Source organism: Choristoneura fumiferana, chromosome 10, assembly GCF_025370935.1.
Source record: "Choristoneura fumiferana chromosome 10, NRCan_CFum_1, whole genome shotgun sequence".
Classification (NCBI taxonomy): domain Eukaryota; kingdom Metazoa; phylum Arthropoda; class Insecta; order Lepidoptera; family Tortricidae; genus Choristoneura; species Choristoneura fumiferana.
The window spans coordinates 8,078,887-8,101,091 of record NC_133481.1 but is presented as its reverse complement, the minus strand read 5'-3'; the positions used below and the strand labels follow the sequence as shown (position 1 = coordinate 8,101,091).

The following is a 22,205-nucleotide window of genomic DNA, read 5'->3' as shown; positions in this document are numbered from 1 at the left end:
ATGTCGGCGGCCGATCGTAAAATCCGCCAGATCACGAAATTCATATATTTAGGTACGAGGAGTGGTTAGCATGAATTATGACCACAACGCACGAGCCGAGCGAGCGAAGCGAGCGTGCCGCGGGAGCTGCCGGCGAAGTGCCAGAACCGATATGGCAGCGTTTCATGATATGCCTAGGAATTTCACGATCTGCCTTAACGAGCCAAATCATGAAATGGCGGCGTTTCATGATCTGCCTGAACGTTACTAGGCAAATCCTTAAACGGTGAGTTTTGAACGATATGGCGGATGTCCCTTAGCCAATTCATGAAATAGCGCCATTTCACGATATGCCTAGGAATTTCGTGATCTGGCGGATTTTACGATCGGCCGCCGACATATTATTATAGACTGCATGTTTCTTACATCAAAACGGCGCACAAAATTTGTTCACAGCGCGGATTTGTGAAACTTTCACTAGTTTGTTGACGTCCGTGACAGGGGTTGTGCCAAAGTAATACTCGTATCAAACAGCCAGTCTAGTGCTGTAAGGTACATAAATGTCAATGGGCGAAACCCAAAAGAAGGTTTCCTATATCCACTAACCTACCACTAGTGCATGGAATCCGTAATTCAACTTATGGGTTTTCATGGGCGGCGGTGATTGCTTTCCATCAGATGATCCGCCTGCTCGTTTACCCCTATCATATAAAAAAAAGGCTAAACCAACTTTGATAAACGATACGGCATTAAATTAGTCTTGTTGACGCGAGTGACATTGGGTAGATTATAAAATTAAGAAAAAAAATACCTTGAGGGGTATCAAAATGATCAAAATACAGGGCTTTAGGCTAGACACAACAAAAGAAACATTGCAGTAGCTGGAAGAGAACTGAAACAACATTGGTCAAGTCAACTATAACTAGGTATCGTAAACCATATGAATGAGTGGGACATTGAACTGGCATCTGAAGAACTGTTTTATTAGTCACAAATATCTCAGACTGGTTGCTTGATTAGTTTTAAATTAAATTCAGCCATGTTAGAATAATCAATACAAATCTAATATATAAAATTCTGGTGTCACAATGTTCGTGACCAAACTCCTCCGAAACGGCTTGGCCGATTTTTATGATGTTTTTTGTGTATATTCGGTAGGTCTGAGAATAGGACGTACACTATTTTTCATACTCTACGCGGACGGAGTCATGGGCAACAGCTAGTAATAATATGGAATTTTCGACAAAAGCTTTGGATAAAATTGTAGAATGCTTCAAATACCATTATAGAAAAGTCCAGATATCTAGGGGGATTGACAGTGGAAATTATTTATACTTAGGTATGACAAGTTTGGCTTGGTGTAGCAAATTCCCATGTATTTTTTTTCCACCAAATGTACAAAGGCAGTACATAAGACCAAATGATACTTGCAATGGTAACCGCAAGTATGATGAACTGGTGAAAGTATGAAAGCCTAGCAAGCAATGGAAAGGTCTTTGGCTTTTGCAGGTGGTAAGACCTTGTGCAAGGTCCGCCCGGATTGCTACCACCATCTTGCTCGCTAATCCTGCCGTGAAGCAGCAGTGCTTGCACTGTTGTGTTTCGGCGTGGAGAGTAAGACAGCCGGTGAAATTACTGGCACTTGAGATATCCCATCTTAGGCCTCTTGGTTGGCAACGCATCTGCAATACCCCTGGTGCTGCAGATGTTTATGGGCGGTGGTGATCTGTTAACATCAGGAGACCCACTTGCTCGTTTGCCATCCAGTCGAATAAAAAAAGGGCTCTTGTCCTATGTCCAAGGCGAAAATGCTTCAAGAAATGTTTTGAAATCAGCCAAACATTTAGAAAATCATCTTGAATATGGAGCCCTTTTAGAAATACACATAATAGTTTGGAATAAAACTTGCATGGCAGATAAAATATATTATTATATTGCATATATTATTCAATATAAATTTTAACTTATAGTAATATTTGTTTTCTGTTTCTGTTCTGGTAGTAATACCTTACAAAGAAAATTACTTACTTATTTAAATAGGTATTATCATGTATTATTTACAAAAGTATATAGGTAACAATGTGTAATTGTTTACCTGATACTGCCCCTAAGCTTATAACAGCTTTCAGTGTTAGGTTATCTAAAAAATATTCTAGCACTAGTTAGACTATAATAAAGAAGCTTAAATTCTTCTTCCAGTGTTTTGATCTTTTTTTCTGTAAGTGCCAATGCTTGCTGTAACTGTAACGATCCCTTAGCTTTCTGTTCTTCTAGATTTTTTCTTTCTTCCTTAATGTGTTTCCAAACAGAATCAAACCAATGAAGTGCTTCAAAGTTTGAATCCTGAAAGTTACATTTTAAATGAGTAACATGGTTTATTATCATGCACATAATAAATATCATATGTGTAATAGTAATAAAATCAGATTTCTTACCTGGTCTAGCAATTTAAGAATATAAGCTATGCCCATAGCAAAACCATCATCTGTAAACGCAGCCCCAACTTTATTCCTTTTCGACATCTTATCTTTTGATAATATCATGTGCTCTACAAAGTTCAGTGTCAGTGGTGGCACAATAATATAAAAATTCTTCAGATGAACATTCTTAGGGTTTCTGAATACTGGTGTAAATACATCCAGAAGCAATTTAAAATATTCTGTGCCTTGGATGAAATTTGTAATCAGGCAATTTATGTTATTGTCCAAGACTTCTGATGCTTGAATAGCTTTAGAGTCAATATTGCTTTCCTCTGCCAAATTTTTGAATGATTTTGTAGGCTCTAGAGAAGGTAAAAATGCAGTGGCATCCGAACAACAGTGTCTTCCTCCAGAACGAATCATTCGAACATAACCCATCGCATTACCTATCTGACTAATAAGATCCCGAAACAAATCTAGATAGCTTTGTCCGTCTTCAGCCAGTCCAAGCACTTTTATACTTTTGTTAAACTTTTCCGCGCTTTTATATGGATACATGTTTCCATTTGTATCTGCAACTTCTTTAAAGTTCCTGAAGTCCTTGATCAATCGCGATTTTATATGTTCGTCATACATGAATTGAGAAAAGGTAAAGAATTTCTTTTTCAAAAACTGGTATGTGAAATTTACTGTTGTATTCATTATTCCAGTGCCATGGGTCCTTATGGAGTTTGCTATGTGCTTAATATTTATAGAGTTCAAGTGTTTGTTATTACTACTCTTTTCAATGAAAATTTGGTTATTTAGATTATAAAGGTACTTGGACACAAATATATGTATGTTTCTCATGATTTCTAGAACATCTAAACCTTGTTCATGAGTTTGCGTAGGGAGATTGTCTTCAACTGTTATAAGATTGAACTTAAATTTAGCCATTTGTCGCATTTCTCCATAGGTTTTCCAATCTGATAACACTACAGTTGTTAAGTTGTAGTACATTGTCGATAAATAGTGTTCAGTCGAGGGTATAACTGACATGTAGACACACTGGACTCTAAAAGTGTCAATCACTAGCAGTAACTTCTTGGTCATGTCTGTGGTGAAGGGATTGACAACATCCAGTTGCAAGTGTGAGTGAATGTGTAACCTTAAATTTGTTTCTATATTTTGATTTGTGGTCTTCAAGACATTGTCAGTTATAAGCGTTTTAATATCATCAAGCAATGCATTGGCCTTATCTTCGCTATATTGTTTATCAGTCTTATGCAAAAGTACTACACAGTCTTCCAACACCAATAGAAAATATTTCAATTTCAACACATTCAACTGGGTGGTGAAGTTTTGCTCAAAATAAATTGGTATTATATTTTGGTGCCACAGCACCCATGAACAGTTACAGAGATCTTCCATGGATTTCAAGAAATTGGCCAAAGTTTGTATTTTTTCAAGTAGAAGTCCTAGTTTTTCATAACTGTCTTCAAGGTAAATGCTTTCTGGGATGAAACTAAGTGCTATATTAGCAGCAATATTGCGCTCCTGAGTCACTGTCCCCTTCAAGGCCCGTTCGGCGATCACAATGCAAGTCAAGTCATCTAGTCTCTTATTAGCAAAATTTTTATCACCCATTAGGCTTTTTTTAACTTCTAGTACAGAGCAAGACGCTTGAAAAGTTAAATGTTGAATTACCATGTTCACAGAGTTCATGATCTGGTTGTAGTTCCTGGAAACAGCATTTTTTAAGCTTTTGAGTATTTCAGTTACTTCAAACAATGACTTTAACAAGCTTTTAGATAGTGGCACTCCCAAACAAAGATGCAAGTTGATCAGAGTTAGAATAGAGTAATTTATGTTTGAAGCAAGCTCCAAACCTTCCAAAAGTGTTTTGGAGTGCACATTCATTTCTGTCGCTCTTAATTCTTGGTGGCTAGATGAGTACATATCTTCAATGCTGAGAACCCACTGCATGCATACTGCCTGCAAAATAGTTAAATCTCGAGCAATTGATGCTTTCTTGTTACTCATGTAAGCCTGTCTGGCTTTTAGCATTGTCTGGGATAGTTTTCCATGACCTGCACACAGTGATGACAGATACCTTTGAAGAAACTGTTCCGGAAACCAAACTGTTGTACCCATTACATGTATGCTGTGAGCCTGTAATTTTGGAAAATAACAAACTTATGTACAATGGGAAGTTGACACCACTAATTAATTAGGTGTTAAAATGAACATTATCCTACATAGATTTTGTATGACAATAGCAAACTGTGACATCACTTATTTATTTCTCAACTCAAGTTAAGTAACTATTCTTAATATTTGACACATTAGTATGAAACCCTACACTAGCCCAATGCATGGCTCAACATGCACTTGCTTGGTTGTTTACAATTAAAATATAATTATAACAAATTTGCATAAAAAAATTATACCCTCACCTTAGCATTCAATTCCATCAGGGACTTAAAGATTTTCTTGTCACTATTTCCAAACAAGTGTGAATTCAGCACAAATAGAACATTTATTTTAATGCATTTATTCATATTACTGACATTGGGTTTGTCTTGGACCAGCTTGTCAAGGCTGCTTATGGCATGTCTCAAGTAATGGCTAAACTGTTCAGCTATGACTGCACAATTCTTGTCAATCAAGCTCTTTCTCAGACCAAGGAGACTATTCAGGGAGTTCTGAACTATGTCATCACTCATTACTTTAGATGTTATGTTATCAATAGCTCCCAAAACGGCACTGAATTTATCATCAGTTAAGTCAACAGTTTCTGTGCTTTGCTTTAATGATTTTAGGTGTTTGCAGTACTTTAACCAGTTTCTGGTTAAGGCTGAGTTGGATATCAATAGCTCTAAAAGAACCAAAACTGTAAACATCTCTCCAATGTGATTGATTATATAGTGCAACTGGATTCTCGCTGAAATCAAGAAATGATAGTATTAGGCAGGTATTAAAAAAAAATTCTCTCAAAGAAATTAGCATGCAGATCAGAACAGGTAGAAATAAAATATCTCACAAAATTAAATAAATATATTATTATGTGAAATGCTTTGCAATAACGATGAAAGAGTAATACAAATGTAGATGCCTTACACAAGTTGATGCTTTCAGAAAAAATTGCAAACATTTGTGTGCAAAGATTCTTCAGTGTTTCTTCACACCGGCCAGTAAATGCGCTCAGCTGGCAGATAGCCTCCATTTGTGAACTTATGTCAGTTCCACTATATTCATCATGAACGGCCAGGAACACAAAATGCCTGTATAAAAACAAACAGTTCAGCCAATTCTTCATATCCTCTAAAATAATTGCATCTATAGTTGTCAAAAGATAATATGCAACTTTTTACCTACACATAATCAAGGGTTTTAAATTCTTTCTACTTTTTTGAGCACATTCAGAGCTCTAATGTCTGATAGCCACTTTACATACAAAAGGTGTATTGAAATGTTACCCCGGAAAGTTCTTTAGGTCAAGTTAAATAACTAAAATCACTAACAAGGCAAGTACCTTTCATATGCTTCCTTTTTAAGAGCCATCACTTCAAAACAAAGGGAAGAGAGCACACTCAGCACTTTTGTCATCAAGGTGTTATCTGAGGAAACCAATTCCGTGATGGGGATGAGTTCACAAGGCTCCATTGCCACTTGCACAGGCAAATAAGTTTTATTTTCTTCCCAAATTTCATTGTTGGCCAGTGATATACAATCTTGATATTGTTGTTTGAAGAACTGGCCATATTTCTTGAGGAGTACGGATCCTGCCTCTTTCTCTAAATCGGTCCGCATTCTGATGTGTGCAAGTCACTCTCCTCGTAAATAGTACTATTATATCATTTTTGAAACTTTAATCCAAAAGATGTACAAATTATAACCATACGATACGCCCCTTAGTATAAACGAAAATCAGGGTATCCGGTATCCGGATCCGGGCCACAGCTAATAAGAGATATCCGCCTATCCGGGCCGGGAAAGAGTGTCACCACGTATATGTATAAAGTACTCTGTGGTCACCACAGAGTACATTTTTACATAGGGTGACATTTGGTTATAGATTGAGGGCTATCGTTTTTTGTCTCACTAGATCAAATGTCAATTCTCTCTCATAGTTTTTGGGTGAGCTACGCGGGTTTTTTTTATAATTAGAATAATTTTGTGAATATTTTGCAATATCTGAAATTAATTATGGCAAATATGCGTTCCGGGGCATTGAATGTCTGTGTTTTGAGACAGTTTTGTCTTTCAGAAACCTTTGACCTCCCTTTTTTCCGATCAAAACGGGGACTATGCAACACTGTGGCATGCTCGATATTTTTATGGTATGGTTTTAAGGTGTATTAAATATGATTTTAATCTAAACTTTGTTTTCACGCCCGTAATAACAGACTTTGAAAGCCATACTTAAAAACCTCACGCAACAGTGCGCCATCTAGTGAGACAAAAAACGATAGCCCTCATTGCGGACTAGCTAGCTACATATTAGTAATCTGTGTTGCGGACGCGCCATTTTTGTAAAACTTTGTGCTTTGCGTTTTGTTTTTATTTTACAATTTTGTGTTATTATTGCCTATTTTCTAAGATTTTCTCACTAATGTATTGAAAACCGTCGTATGATACAAGCAAGCAAGTTGGCAAGCGAGGGTTTCATCGTCACGAGTTTGTAAAACCTTACTTACCAACCTCGTATCACAATAGTACATTGTGTCTTAAGGGCGGAAAATAAGGAATTGCGAACGAGTTTCGTTAGGGCTTTAACGAGTCGATGTTCGTACGTAATTCTAGTACCGCCCGTGCGGCATACAATGTTTTTCATCACATTTGCGAGTAAAATTGTATATTTGTAAAAGAAAAACTAATATTTTTTTCAAAAATTGCCGAACCCGCTGACTGCGCTCTTGGCAGCGCCAGCTCCCCGCCGCCCTCCCTCCGCCCCTCCGCAGCATGTGCCCGACGTGCGTGCGCAGCGCGCGCAGCAGTATTAGTACGGGGCAATTACTCATTTACCGACCACCTTGGTTGGCTTCATGACAAGAAAATTAGTACGGTACGGACTCATTTACCGACCACGTGGTTTCATGACAAGCACATTAAGGTCAAGGTTTTATTTGGGGGGTTGCAAGCAAGGTAGCCTGCATGTTACGACAGTGTTTTGTTTGTGCAAGTGTGATGAAAATAAATAACTATTTCTCCTTCACGCTAAAACGGCTGGACGGATTTGAATTAAATTTGGTATGTAGATAGCTGAACATAGTCTTAAAAATTTGGACAGTTGTTCTTAACACAACCTTAATGAAGACCACGATATAAATTTAGTGAATTCCCAGGGGAATTTTATAAAATCCGGGAATTTCAATTGTAGGTACCGGACCGAATATTTTACGCGTGCGAAGCCGCGGGTATACACTAGTGTTTAGATAGTTTAATGGGGGAATTTGACGCCAATTGACGTTGTTTTCTTTATATAGTATAGTTAAATACCTATCCAAACCAAGTATAGAATTACCTACAGACGAGACGGGTACAAATTCAAAAGGTATCGTTGTATTTCTGAAGCTATTTTGGAGCTCAATTCTATATCAAGAAGATTCTCACTAGTCTTGTTTTCCTACTTTCAATTCGCTTGAATTTATATAAAATAAGACTACATAATAAGAATACATTTTCATGCACTTATTTAATTTTCGTCTACCTTGCTCATAAATAATTGAAAGTGTATCGAATTGAATTTTAATGTTCCGACCCAACCTCGACTACATGGCTCGCCTTCGTCTTAGTGTGCTATAATGCTATAAAGCTCTAAACCACCACTAAACTCCAAAGAATAATAATCAAGGGAAATTTGTTTGTTGTTGAAACAAACAAATTACTACGATGTCAATATTAGGTATATTATTATTGTAGTAATTAAATTTGTAGTGTAAGAAGTATTATTTACAGGTATTTACATGTATGTGCATGCTTTATAGCGCGTACCTACACACCGGCCCAACGAGCGCCAACGATTGGGTTTCGTTGGCTCGTCTGGACGGCTTAGCGAACGCCAACGATCGTTCTTGGCGTGTGCCGGCGATCCGAAGCGTGGCTGTAGCATCAAAGGAATCGCACCATTACATCGAATCCAGTGTGGATGGTCGCCGAAGGCCAACGGACGAACGCTCACTCAAGTTAAGTTGAAGCGAAAGATCGTAGCGTAGGTAAAGACGTCTGATTTATCCCTCTCTATATTTCACGCCGTTTACGTCACTTAAGCAGGGAGAGCTCAATACAGTATATAAAACTATCAATTATAATCATATCGTCGTCGTCCATTTTTAAATTCGGAATGCAAGCCGGAATCAGGGTGCCAACGAACGTTTGCTTGAAGTTTGACGACCGTGCGGAGCCAACGTTGAATATCCGTTGAGTTCGTTGGGCCGGTGTCTACGCGCCATTACTTTAAGTTTGGATAGATACAAACCTATATTATATACAGTAAAGAAAAACACCTGATTCTGGAAATTCCACTAAAATACTCTAACATGACACTCGTAAGAAAAGAAGGTTATAACAAAAAGTATCTTTATTATCAATCTTACCTAATCTTATTTAACCTCCTGAGTCCTGACATTTTTTAACAAACTTAGCGTTTAAGACCTAGACGTGGTTGACCTGTTTTCTTATTTTGGATATTTATCAAAATTCTTAGAATTCTTTATTCAATGAACAATTATAAAGTACATTCGGCCGTTATTCTTAGTGTTAATTAGCCCTTTATAAAGCATGCAAGGACTTAGGAGGATAACTGAAAGAAACAAAAGTTCAAGAACAAGTAGACAAAAAATGAATTACATTAATTTAATTTTTCTCTACTAGTAGGTATATACAGTCAGCATCAAAAGTAGCTGGTTACTATTTTACTCTGTCACATTAACACATTAAAATTTGTCAATCTTGTATGGCGCTAAGTACCTACGTGGCTGTAAAACGACAAAGTACAAAAGTAAGCAGTTACTTTTGATGCTGACTGTACCTATTTACTTACAACATATCAGCAAATATACGGAAACTTAACTACTACTGTTTTTTAAAGCTTTTCAGGATTGGATAAATATTATCAAAAGCTTCATAAATCTCTTGCCTCACTTTCGCACCCGTTAATACTACTTTTCCAGAAACGAAAATTAATAATACTATTCTAGGCTTTACCATACGGTAAATCAGTCCAGGGAAAAGTTCGGGCTCGTAGGAGCTGAACTGCCCATGAGTGAGCACGAGCCCCTCAAGGCGAATAGGGAATTTCACATCGCAACTTCCGACCATATTCTGAATTTTGAAGTCAAGGAATTTTGCCTGAAATAAGAAAAAACCTTTTTTTTAAAACATAATCTAATTTTAAACTACAGTCATCAAAATTACAATAAGTGAAAAGCTTGTGTTTTTAAATATACTATGTTTTACTTACAGTAAATCCAAGCTTCTGGATAATACGAGCGTATTTCCTAGCTGCCAATCGTGAGTCTTCTTCACTTTTGGCACCTGTGCACACCATTTTGCCAGAAGAGAAGATTAAGGCAGTGGTCCGTGGCTCTCGGATTCTCATAATAACGGCTGCAAACCGCTTAGGGTTGTATTCCGCATTTCGTGCGTGAAGAGCTATCTTTTTCAAATCCAATTTGCAATTGAGATTAACTGTAGAGACTATGTTTCTGAAATTGAGAAAAGTAGAAGTCTTATTATACCCAAGCGCGGTAGATTAGGCCTACTTTTTACGACGCGTACATAGACGCATAGACGCAGTAAAATACGCCGTGCAGCTTTCATGCAGCTTGGCGTAGGTACTGATATTGTTCACGATGCATAAGTAGTGTAAGCGTATTATAGCTTACATTTTCTCTCATTTGTGATGAATCATCACTGATGATGTTGATCAACAGTAAAGACATTAGGTACATTACTTTGGCGTATACTTGGCTATATTTCAAGTAGCCAAAGACGACGCGTTTATATTGGATACATCTAGGTACTCCTATTGGCTCTGTGCGTGCACGACATCAGCGCCACCTAGCGTGCGCAACTTTGTTGGCTCTGAGGCTCTGCAGGGCAACTACGAAACTCGAAGTTCGTGTCGTGCGGTCCCTCTGACACTTATACTATTTAATACGAGAGCGAATGGGACGGTACGATACGAACTTCGAGTTTCGTAGTAGCCCTGCTGACGTTTTGAAATTTCATCGCGACATTATGACAAAAATCAAACCTTTATTGGGAGGGTGCGAAGTACTAGGTAGGGGTAATGAAATCTATGGCAGCGCTCATAGTGGCCAAAAAAAGAAATAATCTAGGCTCTGTCATCTGTCATACTCATATGAATCTGTCATTAACAAAGCATTTGTATAAAATTTAACTACCTAATTTTAGTAATAGATGTTTGTGTTATGATGCGAGCTTGAATTATTGAACACTGTCCCTGTTTTGTTCTTAATTCTTCTACATCTCTGACATGTCCAGCAACAATTTTCCTTATAAAAACGGTTTGTGGTTGAAATTTTATATTGAGTGATACTTACTCACAAAACCGGTCTTCAAAATGATACTCATTTTGATCTGTAAACTATATTTAATTTATTACTAGCGATATAAGAACAATTATATAATTTTACTATTATTCAAAGAAACCAATAAGATAGCTTTATCTTTTCGTTTTACAGTAAAAGTAAAACTAAACATAAAGTAAACAAACCCTGACATAACGAAAATAAAACACACTTTTTGAATACATTTTACTCACCTCATTTAATTTTAATGACAAAAAATGAATTCACAACGTTTTGTCCACCCAAATCACGGTATCACAGTAATTTTGTATCATAAATTAATACATTATAGATTTGATTTTTGTCACAATGTCGCCATGAAATCAGTCAGAGCATCAGAGCCAAAAAAGTTGCGGACGCTAGGTGGCGCTGATGTCGTGCACAGAGCCAATATTATAATACCAAATTACCGTGATACCGTGATTTGGGTGGACAAAAGGTTGCGAATTCATTTTTGGTCATTAAAATTAAATGAGGTAAGTAAAAGTTATTCAAAAAGTGGTTTTTTATTTTGGTTAATGTCAGTTTGTTTACTTCCTGTTTAGTTGTACTTTTATTGTAAAACAAAAAGATAAAGCTATCTTAATGGTGTCTTTAAATTAAATATCGTTTTCAGATCAAAATGAGTATTATTTTGAAGACCGGCTTTGTGAGTATCACTCAATACAAAATTTCAACCACAAACCGTTTTATAAGGAAAATTGTTGGTATCTGCTGGACATCTCTGGGATGTAGAGTAATTAAGAAGAAAACATATAGGGACAGTGTTCAATAATTCAAGCTCGCATCATAACACAAACATCTATTACTAAAATTAGGTATTTAATTTGTTAATGACAGATTCATATGAGTATGACAGATGACCGAGCCTACATTATTTCTACTTTTGGCCACTATGAGCGCTGCGATAGATTTCACTACCCCCGCCTAGTACTTCGCACCCAGCGAATATATAAAAAGAAACAAATCGTCACTACTTAAAAAAAACTTGTACCTCAAAATAGATAAATCATTGAGTGAACTTTACGAACATTATGTCAAGGTTCAATTTTGTTGACATATTAATTTTATGTACGAGAATTTTTCAAAGTAGTGACGAAATTGTAGACTAATAGCTACAAGAGAACTATCACAAGATGATAATGTATACCATCTAATGTTTGAAATTTAACAGATCCCGACACTGTTAGAGCGTAAATTACCATTTTAGTGTCTTGGGAAGGGAGGGGTCTCTTACTTACAGCTTACTATCTTATAATAAATTGGGAGCCTATGTGTGTTTGCATGCATTTAGAAACAAAAAAACAATTTAAAAAATTCTTTTACAAATAAATTAACACATCTAATGCAACTTTAAATCACAGGAAAGTATAGTTTCCACTGGATGCAAAATAAAATATTTATACAAGTCATACTTATTGAAATTCTTACTGTAACTGAGGGAGAATTCCAGGGTCGGCTGAATGTGGAGTCATGGGAGTCATCGGAGCCGGACTAGCCTGCCCTATCATCTGTTGGCTTGCTATGCTTGCACTCGTTATCAACGGTGACATCATGTTTTGCTGCAATTGAAAATTATAAAAGAATGAATCCATCAGACCAATACCAGTCGCGGCAACCACTTTGACTCATAATTGTTACGCCACTGATACAACTTAGGATCAGTCCTGGATTTGTCAATAGGCCATATAGGCCGCGGCTTGGGGGCGACAGCGTCCTAGGGGTGGCAGATTTCAGAGGACGCTCACTCGATTTCAGAGGATAAAGTGAAGTTAAAAAAAAAAGTAGCCAATTTAGGTGCTGAACTATGTGCGCACTTTGGTCATATATGGACACCACCTTAATTGAAAATTATACTTGTTAATTAATGGTCCAGTTAGTTAAAAAAATTAGTTTTAAAGTTATACCTAACTATATTTCGTAAGTAACTAGAATAGAATGCAATTTTTTTTAGTTTTGCAAAAATTAAGTTTATTCTGTAACTAGCTTTTGCCCGCAGCTCAGCCCGTGTAGAATTCGGTTATCGCGCGCTGTTCCCTCGGGAACTCTGCATTTTTTTCGGGATAAAAAGTAGCCTCTGGCCCATAAACTATCTCTATGCCAAAAATCACGTCGATCTGTCTCTCCGTCTCGACGTGAATGACAGACAAACATACATACAAACACACACACTTTCGCATTTATAATATTATTATGGATTTATTTTATAGGGTAAAGTAAGAAGTCGGCCAGGAACCTATAGTCAGCCTTTTCGGTCCTTTGTTTTTCACAAATAGCACCAGTTTTTAAATTGTCCAATTTACAGATTCATTGGACGGGCCTTTGGATCCAGACGTAGTTTCAGTGCAAGGGAGAGTGTAATATTTGTCTGTAGTGTTGTGTATATATCTGAGGCTCCCCATGAGGCTGACATAGTCGCATTTGGTGTGCTAATCTATGGATGGTGAAACAGACCCTAAGTATATTAATATAATGCAGATGTAAGAAGAAATATGTTTGTTCCTTTAATTGCATTTTTTTATATATTTACTATTGTTAATTCCAAGTTAGAACTCAGAACTTTCATAAAAAGGCCAACTATTGGTTCTTTTACCCTAGCTTTTGGATCTCCGAAAATAAATAAATAAATTAATTTATACTGAATTCTGTTTTTTACCATAATTTTGCATACAAAGAATATGTTCATGTCATGTGTGTACAGCAAACCAAACATTTCCACTTTAAAAAAACAAGCATGTACCGGTGTTTGGGGCTGCATCATCTGTTGCGGAGTAGCGTAGCTGGCGGTCGGTGCGTATGTGTGCATGGAGCGCTGTGGAGTTCCTATGAGGCCGGTGAATCCCACCAGGGGCGAGCTCATCGTGGCGAGCGAAGGCATCTGCTGCTGGGAAGGCTGCTGTTGTTGCTGCTGCAAAGCATTCGGCAGGATCTGCTGGTCTTCCTCCGGCTGATGCAGCGGAGTACCTATCCCAGGTATGTTGTACGGACTCGGTAGCATTTGATCCATGATGAGTTAGATTTTAGTGCACCAGTATGTAGATTAAATAAATTAATTACTTTTATCCTAGCTATTAAATTATGAATACAGTTGAAACGGAACCATGAACAGAAGATACACGCTCAAACAAACGAAAACTAAACACCAAGATAATTATTATTATTATATTACCACACACAAGTTTGACGTTACACTTGACATTGACAAATATTGACAATACGTTTTTTTTTCAACAAGGTTAGGTATAAGCTGTAGTGCCATAAATTTGCAGACGGTCGGACCTTGACGCTCATGTCTGAGCTGAGACGTAAAGATGGAGTATGCACGAGCACGCCCAGTGCAAATAGTTTTCAAAGAGCAACAGTCTTATGTGTAGGCGGCAGTAGTCGCTGGCAAGCACGCAATTAGCTCATCAAAATACAAAGATTATGCTACATTTACACGCTTGCCAAGGCTTGCCAAGCATCTACGAACTCCAAGCCAATAAATACAAAGGCTTGAATGCCATTTACACGCTTGCAAGCGCGTCAGTGTATTCCGGACTGGCAAGCATAGCAGATGTGGATCTTGAAGTTTCTCCGGCTCTTGTGTTGAACTTGACATATTTTAATTTAAAGAAAAAAGATAAATTTTCTTCGTTAGTCCAATAACATAATGGTCACCACTAAAATTTATTTAATATGTTCATCCGTACGGCGTGATCTCCTGAGCGACTCTAAACACGAGTAAACGTGTTAACACACCGCAAGCGCTTGCCGCAAGTTCCTTTGATCTGTGTTGAAAAACCGACACCGGTCCGGATCGGCGACAAGCGCTGGCAAGCTCACGCAAGCTTATCCAAACAGGACGTTTACACGCTTGTGCTGGTGACAGCTCGCCAAAGCTTGGCAAGCGTAAATGTAGCATTACGCTAATATCATTTTGTAGTGCTGTGCTGATAGCGGCTCCCCGAACGCACCTCTTGTCAATTGTCGTGTCATGTCCATTGTCATCAGTGTTGCCAGGTTGTTACATTTGTTACATTTCCCGTAACTTTTGATCCCCTCGCGTAACATGTTAGTAACTTTTGTTTTAAAGGTAATTTTCGTGTCAGTATTGTACGTCCGGGAAATGGTGTCACCCAACTACCAGACAATAGTTTACGCGAGCGAAGCCGCGGGTAACCTCTAGTAATACATCAGTGCCTAAAATTCACTACTGTTAAGGGTCCAGAGTCCAGGAAGAACGCCTTTATTAACGCGTAAATTTTAAAAACTAAGGAAAGTAATTTTTGCAAAAAAAAATTAGACTTCAAGAAACGAATCATAACTTATGGTCCAAGGGTCCTGGCAACACTGACTGAAATATTTAATAATCGTCCGTCATATTGTTATTTGTTATTTATTATCGTATCGTTATCTTTGTATTTTATTTTATAGTGAGCACTCAATTGTTTACTAATAGATTATTTAAGAATAACTTGTGTTATTTACTCTTAAAAATATTATTTCGATTTATTGTAAGTATGGAGACTTGTAGAGCATGTCTCAGTGCTAGTAAAGATTTATCTCAAGTAGACGAAACTTTTCTGTCTAGTTATAATTCGCTCACGAATTTAAATGTAAGTAAAATAAATGGAAATTCTACAAAATCAAAGCAGAAGCAGGTCTGCTTGATGCTCATTAAAAATTATTTATAGGTCAGGCCATTTGATGGATTTCCTGAATGTTTTTGCCGTACATGCATGGACACCGTACATTTGTTTATTAAATTCAGAGAGAAATGCATTTCTTCTGAAAAAGCTCTGCGAGAAGTTGATCTGGTGAGTAGATAACTACCTATACTTAGTAGAACTTTAAATATTATATCTGTCTATTTGGCAACCCAATCCCTATCTTATCTTCATGCAAATCGTTGTAACTTTCGGCCTCCTCTTTTTGTTCTTCAATGAAAAGATAAGTAGGTATCATGGCGTATTATTAAACAGATTAGCTACAGCATTTCTCTTAAAGAACTAGGACCTTATGAGAACATTGATATTAAATTGTTTTGTGAAACTTCAAACTTAATTTGTATTCTAATAAAACACCTTTCTTCACCAGACTGTTAAATCCTCTCGGCCTCTAGATGTTGAATGTGAACTTGATGTACTCATAAAAAGAGAAGATGAAGGTGATAGTTTTCATGAAACATGTCATTATGGCTTAGTTGACTTTGAAATTAAGAATGAATTTAAAAAAGAAGAATCAGTTGGTAAGTAGTTTAAAGAATTATCAAAGGCACTTTTATTAAAAAAATACTTTGTACCAATTTTTTTTTTCAGTTGTTTTTGAAAATGAGGCTGCACAAATGGCCATAGGTGATTCATTGAAGGTAAAAGTAGTAAGACGGAAAAGGAAATGTATAGGAGGAGGAAGGCCAAAGAGGAAATCTCTGTCAAACACTGCAAAAGCAAAATGTGAAGTAAACAAGAGTTCTGATGAATACTTCTGTGGTCAGTATAAAATTCTTTAACAACAAAGTTTAAGTACCCTGGATGTAACAATTTCAGCAAATATGTATAGTACATTACATACTTAATGACAAAGATATTAGCAGGTAGTTTTCTGGAACTCAACAACTTTTTGTGCCTATTTTGCATATCAGCTGTAGACACTATTATTCATGCCAGCTTAGCTACTGGACAAAACCTAGCTGATCCATCATGTTGCAAATGACTTCCTGGAGTGACTGTAATGTAGTGCTCTGTGGTTCTTCACCCTAGAATGTACCAGCAGGATGTAAATAGGCATCTCTTCCATCTCCGTGTATACTCTGCACAGGTGGCTGATACAAGTATATATGTAAATGAAAAGACAAATAAGTTGCATACTTTTCATACTATAGCTATTGGTAAGTTTTTCGTAATTTTAGTACTTAGTAATAAATACACTTATTTAGAGCTACATCTGTGAATGTTATAATTTTGCAGGATTATGTGATGAAAGTTTTATTGTTCTTGATTCTCTGAAAGAACACCTTGAAGGCCATCACACTGATAAAAGTTGTGGTATTTGTTTCAAAGAGTTTGAAAACTGGCCCAAACTGCTGACCCACAGAGTTTTCCATTCGGCTAAAAAATACTGTCACCTCTGTCCTAGGAGATTCTCATCCATATTCAAGATGGAAGAGCATTACCTCACTGTACATTATGAGGAAAAGGTATGTATTAGTTTCCTATGATTTGAATGCTTAATCTTCAAGAAACCAGCACAAGCAGCAAAGGGCTATAAATTTTGAATTTATTTATTTATTTATTTATTTATGAATGTGTGTTTTCCTTCCCTGAACTTAGTTAATTTCTTAATTCTTGTTGTTTTGACATTTATTATTCCTTAGGGTTCATTCGAGTATTACGTAAGTAGAATTTTAGTACTTTTCGACTCACCCTTCATCCTTGTCAGCAAAAGTAAGAAAAATTCTATCCCCCCCCATGTTTTTCTACACAAACAACGGTATATCTATATTTTTGAAGCTGCTCTGGTTACGTTAAAGGCGCGGTTTCATACATTAAGTTTAATAAATATTTTTTTATTATTAGATTGCCGAATTGAGTTGTGAGCATTGTCCGAAAAAGTTTACTTGCCCAAAGAAGTTCAGTATACATGCAGAGACACACAATATAGGATGCCATTTATGTACAGAAGTGTAAGTATGAAGATCGACGCTACCACTTTCATTTGTCGTGATACATACCTATAGTAGATGGTTCTTTATGCTGTAGTCTTTGCATCTATGTGAGCAACAAAAGAGTTTAAGGAACGACTACTCTGAAGCTCAGATTACTAGAAGCGACACGCCAAATTGAGTCACGTTTTTGACGCCTGCCGGTGTACCGTATAGTCGCGTCCACATGAAAGCTATGTAATACGGTAATTACCACGTAATTACCAATTTTTACCTACCTAGACAATGAATGAGTTAGAACGCGAAAATGCGATAGAATAGAAAAAAAATGTAAGCTTCTTTTAAATGTAAATAGAGTTTTATATAAACGCCGGGTACGCCAGTATCGCCATAGCTGCTGCATAGAAAAAAAACCTTTTTAGAAAGATACAATTAGGTAGGTCCTACCTATAATATAGAAATATCAAAAATGCACTTTAGATTAATTTCTCAACTGTTTTTTTTTCTTTGCAAAACATTGGCAGTATATCTATATTTTAATAATATGCATAGGATACTAGTTGACAGAGGCGTCTCAAGCCCATGTAGCGCAGCGCCCGTGTGTAAATTAATTTAGCGCCCACTAGTAAGCGCGCGGTCATAATGGAATACGGGCGCAGGTTCATTGAAAGTGCCGCGGCCGGCGCTCCTAACACAACGCTGCGCCCGCGTGCAACGCACACCCACCACCAGCCCCATGCACCATAGGTAAAGCCGCCTCTGCTAGTTGTTACCCGCGCCGCGTCTCTGTCAGCGAAGAATTCGTTTATCTTTATCCTGCGGGAAATATACAATGTTCCAGATTAAAAGCTGTCTTATGTCCTTCCCATTTGGCATTTATAATATTACAGACCCGGAGATGGTGACACAAAATATTAGATCATTTATACCACCAGTATGGCGGTTCTTCAGGGGTCTAATTACGGAATGACAAAAAAGAAAATGATGGTCATAGTGCTGGTACCGGTGGCCCAATCGCGTAGGCGTTAATCGAAAGTGTCGGATAAATAGCGAGTTTTGAACGATTTGTTCCACAAAAATGCTCGAGTTTTCCGATAGTAGATAAAAAAAAGATGTAGGCGGTAGCGTAATGCCATACTTCTCCGGTGTGACTTACAGCCCGCCATACCGACGCGAATACATTCATTAAAAAAAAAAAACAATTCAACCATTACCAAGCTAATTTTTGCGCAGCTAATCATCGTCGAGTAGCCATTCACGGAAATCACCTTGCCATACTTTTCCAACGGTTCCCAATGGCCGCACATTTTTGCTGTTGCCCGCGCGGCCGCGTCTCCGTCCGCGTAAAAGTATGAAAAATAGTTTACTTAAATCCTATTCTCAGACCTACCGAATATACACAAAAAAACAAACATAAAAATCGGTCAAGACGTTTCGAAGGAGTTTTATTGATATATTATTAGATTAAATAGAAAGGATGACATATCTATATATTTGTCAAATAATCCCATTACTTTCTGTCTGATTTGACGTCAGCTCGAATTATGCATTTTAACGGTATTTTGAGCCCCATTGTGACCAATCCTTTTAAAGTAGAAAAAAGTCAAAATATCTTATATTCAAATAGGCACTTTCTGCCTTTGACGCAAAAAAAATGCATCTTAACGGTATTTGAGGTTTCCAATCCTTTGTCCTTATTTTAGGGTAAATCACTTCGATGGTAAATCACGACTGTGTCAAGTGTCATAATCATAAACGATGCAATTACAACAGAGTATAAGTACCTATGTAGAATTACAATATTGACAAGTGGATAACTGGTGGCTCGTCATGTCAGCTGAGCTGAAATACAGCTTGTAGTACTTATACAAATTCAAAAACATTAACACAAATATCTATAAATATCTATATAATATCTAAATATCTTGATATGATATTGTCAGACTCCCAAATAGGCATCAGTTGAATGAACATCTTAGAAGCCATCAACCAGAGAAGCGTTACGCCTGCGATATGTGCGAATACACTGCCATCTATGCGAACGTCCTGGCTGTATGTAATACATTTTCCAACAGTTCATTGCATTTATTTGTTTATACTATTATACAACCAATACAAATAATACACACATTAATACAATCCAAAACAGGAAGGTAAAGGCAGAGGATAGAGTACTTTGATGAAATAAAGAAGAAAATAGACAATGTGTCGTAAATACCAGAAGGTAAAAAGCACGCAGTAAGAAGAACTGGAGGGAAATGCATCGATAAATACTCGTAAATGTTGATTTATTGATGCTGTAATAAACAAAGTTAGTTTTTCTCTTTTCAGAATCATAAGAAAAGAAGACATAAAAAATTTACTTGCAAAATTTGCGAAAGAAGATTTGCAGATGCTTCAAGACTTAAAAATCACGTGTGTAAGGATAAAAGTAAACTTTGTCCGGTATGCGGCCAGCGTATATTCGATTCCGTACGTACCTTGCTCTATATTTGATTAGCGATGCCTCTGTATTACATCGAAATCAATTATTATTTTTTGTAGCCGACGTAGATTGACTGAAATTAAATAGAAGGCGTCCATTACTCACGTTATGTTATTTTGCACCATTTTAAACCCATTACCCTCTGGTGATACTCCGTAATCTGTAGATGTTAAATCCCTACCCTACAACATCTCAAATATACCAATAGTATTAAAATAAATACTCGACCAAAACCAGTTTAATACATCAGTGATCAAAACATTGAAAAAATAAAGTTTAATTTAAAAATTTAAAAAATGTTTCCACAGTTTACGCGCCATTTAAACTCCCACGAAGACGCTAAGACATTCAAATGTGAGCGATGCCCGGCGTCCTACAAGAACCGATTATCCCTCAAGATTCACATAGACCGACACGACAACAACCCGACACACTCGTGCGATTACTGCGGACGCAAATTCTACGCCAAGTCAACTTTGGTCAAACATCGCCGCGTACACACAGGTGCAACCTTTTTTTGATTCGTTTGCTGCCGCCCAAATCTGGACGGTCTCGAGAAGACCGATACGATAAGGGTGTTTTGAGACTACCGTTTTATACGCGCGTATAAGCTCGTTTTTGAAAGCGCGTGTACGCGCGCACAGGTTCGGTTTTGTTTTTTCGAGGGTTGACACGCATATTTCGGTCGTATATACGCAGAAGAAAATGCTAGTCTGTAACCGCCTTAAGATATCACATCTTCATCTAGAGTTTGTTGTGTTGTGAGTTTGTGTTTTAAGTTGCTACACTTAGTTGCTAGATAAAATATTCACTTCAATGGCACACTACGCGTAGATTATTTTTTCACTTCTCATGCTCGCAAAGTTCGTGTTTATGCTAGGCGAGTAAAATATTCGTCTAAGACCAAGGTGTCTAAAAATAAAAATAAAACTACATAATTTTTTTATCATTTTTGATTTATATAAAAATTAAAATTATTTAACATTCAAAATAAATCAATAAAACTAAAAAATCATAATTATATAGAAATGCATGAAAAAATATATAAACATTGGAACATAGAACTTCCTGCTTTTTTGAAGTCGTAACCGACTACTAAAAGGTACATAGTAAGTGAAAAATTGTTTCCACTGTTGCTATTTAATTTACTTGCAATCGAAGTGAAAAGCAGTGTAAAACTCGAGCATTAAACCCATTTTTCCCTCGACGTCACACCCTTGCCGTACCGGCTCGGGTGGTTATATGAACGTCTTGGGTTAAAAGGCTCGTTTATGCTCTTGTTGTACAATCTACTATTAATGTAAATTATTTTTGCATTTACAGGTGAAAGACCTTACGCATGTGAAAAGTGCGGGAAACGGTTCACCGGTAACAGCAACCTCAGGCTTCATATGAAAACACACGGAATAATGCTAATTACCAAGAAAAATAAGGAGACTGAACAAGCACCGGTGATTTCGGCATTGTCTACGGCTCCTCCCGCTAACCCGACTATGGCTTCTACTACAAAGTGATTAGTTATGTTATGTATGTTACATCTAGTGCTACATTAAATTAGCGATATAGAAGGACTGCCTTTATTGATTTTACGGCACATCGAATGGTGCACTGAATAAATGTGCTTCATTCAAAATTTCAAATTGGTCTAAAAATTAAAGCATTAAAGGTTCAAATACTATGTATGTAGCATTAATAAAACCATTTTTGGGCAAGGGATGCTATAAAGAATTATATTTTTTAGTATTTTCGTTTTACCAATAAAACTCCGTGGCCCTTATTTTCTTTTGAGTAGTGTATCTGTCAGTAGTGTGATCATAACAGTACCGTAAAGCTGGGTTTTGCAGCATGCAGTGCCGGTTTTAGTACTTCCAGCGCCCTGGGCGAAATTTCCACACTATTTTATAGAAAGTAGGTATAGGCTTCCCTGAATGAGCCAGAAGATAAAAGGGGCGCCTGCCGCCCCTACGGTCGCCCCACTGCGCCCTACCCTAAGAGCGTTTTCACATTATCCGATCCGATATCGGTATCGGATGACGATAGACGACATCCGATAGCCGACACCATGTGCTGCTTTCACATATTTCCGACAAAATCGTTCCGAT

General features: G+C 37.2%; 3 protein-coding genes across 9 annotated transcripts; 1 reads left to right on the top strand and 2 right to left on the bottom strand.

The window, feature by feature from the left end:
- Positions 1-1,891: 1,891 nt before the first annotated feature.
- SWIP (strumpellin and WASH-interacting protein) lies at positions 1,892-6,395 on the bottom strand. 3 transcript variants are annotated; one of them, XM_074093360.1, is made up of 6 exons: positions 5,914-6,393; positions 5,499-5,662; positions 4,835-5,322; positions 4,492-4,550; positions 2,415-4,119; positions 1,892-2,322 (listed from the first exon to the last, which is right to left on the bottom strand). In XM_074093360.1, the coding sequence occupies exons 1-6, from the start codon at positions 6,189-6,191 to the stop codon at positions 2,116-2,118; spliced, it is 2,901 nt and encodes a 966-aa protein (XP_073949461.1). In that variant the 5' UTR covers positions 6,192-6,393; the 3' UTR covers positions 1,892-2,115. The 3 variants fall into 3 exon arrangements, with proteins under 3 accessions (XP_073949461.1, XP_073949460.1, XP_073949462.1); XM_074093359.1 differs by having other exon boundaries at positions 2,415-4,550; XM_074093361.1 differs by lacking the exons at positions 1,892-2,322; positions 2,415-4,119 and adding an exon at positions 4,218-4,373 and having other exon boundaries at positions 5,914-6,395.
- Positions 6,396-8,947: 2,552 nt separating this feature from the next.
- Tbp (TATA binding protein) lies at positions 8,948-14,178 on the bottom strand. The gene is made up of 4 exons (XM_074092769.1): positions 13,716-14,178; positions 12,407-12,537; positions 9,844-10,087; positions 8,948-9,731 (listed from the first exon to the last, which is right to left on the bottom strand). The coding sequence occupies exons 1-4, from the start codon at positions 13,980-13,982 to the stop codon at positions 9,456-9,458; spliced, it is 918 nt and encodes a 305-aa protein (XP_073948870.1). The 5' UTR covers positions 13,983-14,178; the 3' UTR covers positions 8,948-9,455.
- Positions 14,179-15,278: 1,100 nt separating this feature from the next.
- LOC141432005 (uncharacterized) lies at positions 15,279-21,671 on the top strand. 5 transcript variants are annotated; one of them, XM_074093356.1, is made up of 10 exons: positions 15,279-15,471; positions 15,652-15,774; positions 16,055-16,205; positions 16,276-16,446; positions 16,924-17,153; positions 17,533-17,639; positions 19,562-19,670; positions 19,950-20,090; positions 20,412-20,607; positions 21,427-21,671. In XM_074093356.1, the coding sequence occupies exons 2-10, from the start codon at positions 15,697-15,699 to the stop codon at positions 21,615-21,617; spliced, it is 1,374 nt and encodes a 457-aa protein (XP_073949457.1). In that variant the 5' UTR covers positions 15,279-15,471; positions 15,652-15,696; the 3' UTR covers positions 21,618-21,671. The 5 variants fall into 5 exon arrangements, 4 of the variants coding, with proteins under 4 accessions (XP_073949457.1, XP_073949456.1, XP_073949459.1 ...); XM_074093355.1 differs by having other exon boundaries at positions 15,279-15,573; XR_012451782.1 differs by lacking the exons at positions 20,412-20,607; positions 21,427-21,671 and adding an exon at positions 19,768-19,842 and having other exon boundaries at positions 15,279-15,573; positions 19,950-20,038.
- Positions 21,672-22,205: the final 534 nt, after the last annotated feature.

Bases quoted from the DNA above. Each gene is read 5' to 3' on its own strand.
- LOC141432005 (XM_074093355.1), top strand. From the start codon at position 15,478: ATGGAGACTTGTAGAGCATGTCTCAGTGCTAGTAAAGATTTATCTCAA. The intron at 20,091-20,411 runs GTACGTACCTTG...ATGTTTCCACAG, and splicing joins GCCAGCGTATATTCGATTCC to TTTACGCGCCATTTAAACTC. The intron at 20,608-21,426 runs GTGCAACCTTTT...TTGCATTTACAG, and splicing joins ACATCGCCGCGTACACACAG to GTGAAAGACCTTACGCATGT.
- Tbp (XM_074092769.1), bottom strand. From the start codon at position 13,982: ATGGATCAAATGCTACCGAGTCCGTACAACATACCTGGGATAGGTACT. The intron at 10,088-12,406 runs GTAAGAATTTCA...TCTCAATTTCAG, and splicing joins GGAATTCTCCCTCAGTTACA to AAACATAGTCTCTACAGTTA. The intron at 9,732-9,843 runs GTAAGTAAAACA...TTCTTATTTCAG, and splicing joins TCCAGAAGCTTGGATTTACT to GCAAAATTCCTTGACTTCAA.
- SWIP (XM_074093359.1), bottom strand. From the start codon at position 6,191: ATGCGGACCGATTTAGAGAAAGAGGCAGGATCCGTACTCCTCAAGAAA. The intron at 5,323-5,498 runs GTAAGGCATCTA...TCTTGATTTCAG, and splicing joins TTCTGAAAGCATCAACTTGT to CGAGAATCCAGTTGCACTAT. The intron at 2,323-2,414 runs GTAAGAAATCTG...TGTAACTTTCAG, and splicing joins TTCTTAAATTGCTAGACCAG to GATTCAAACTTTGAAGCACT.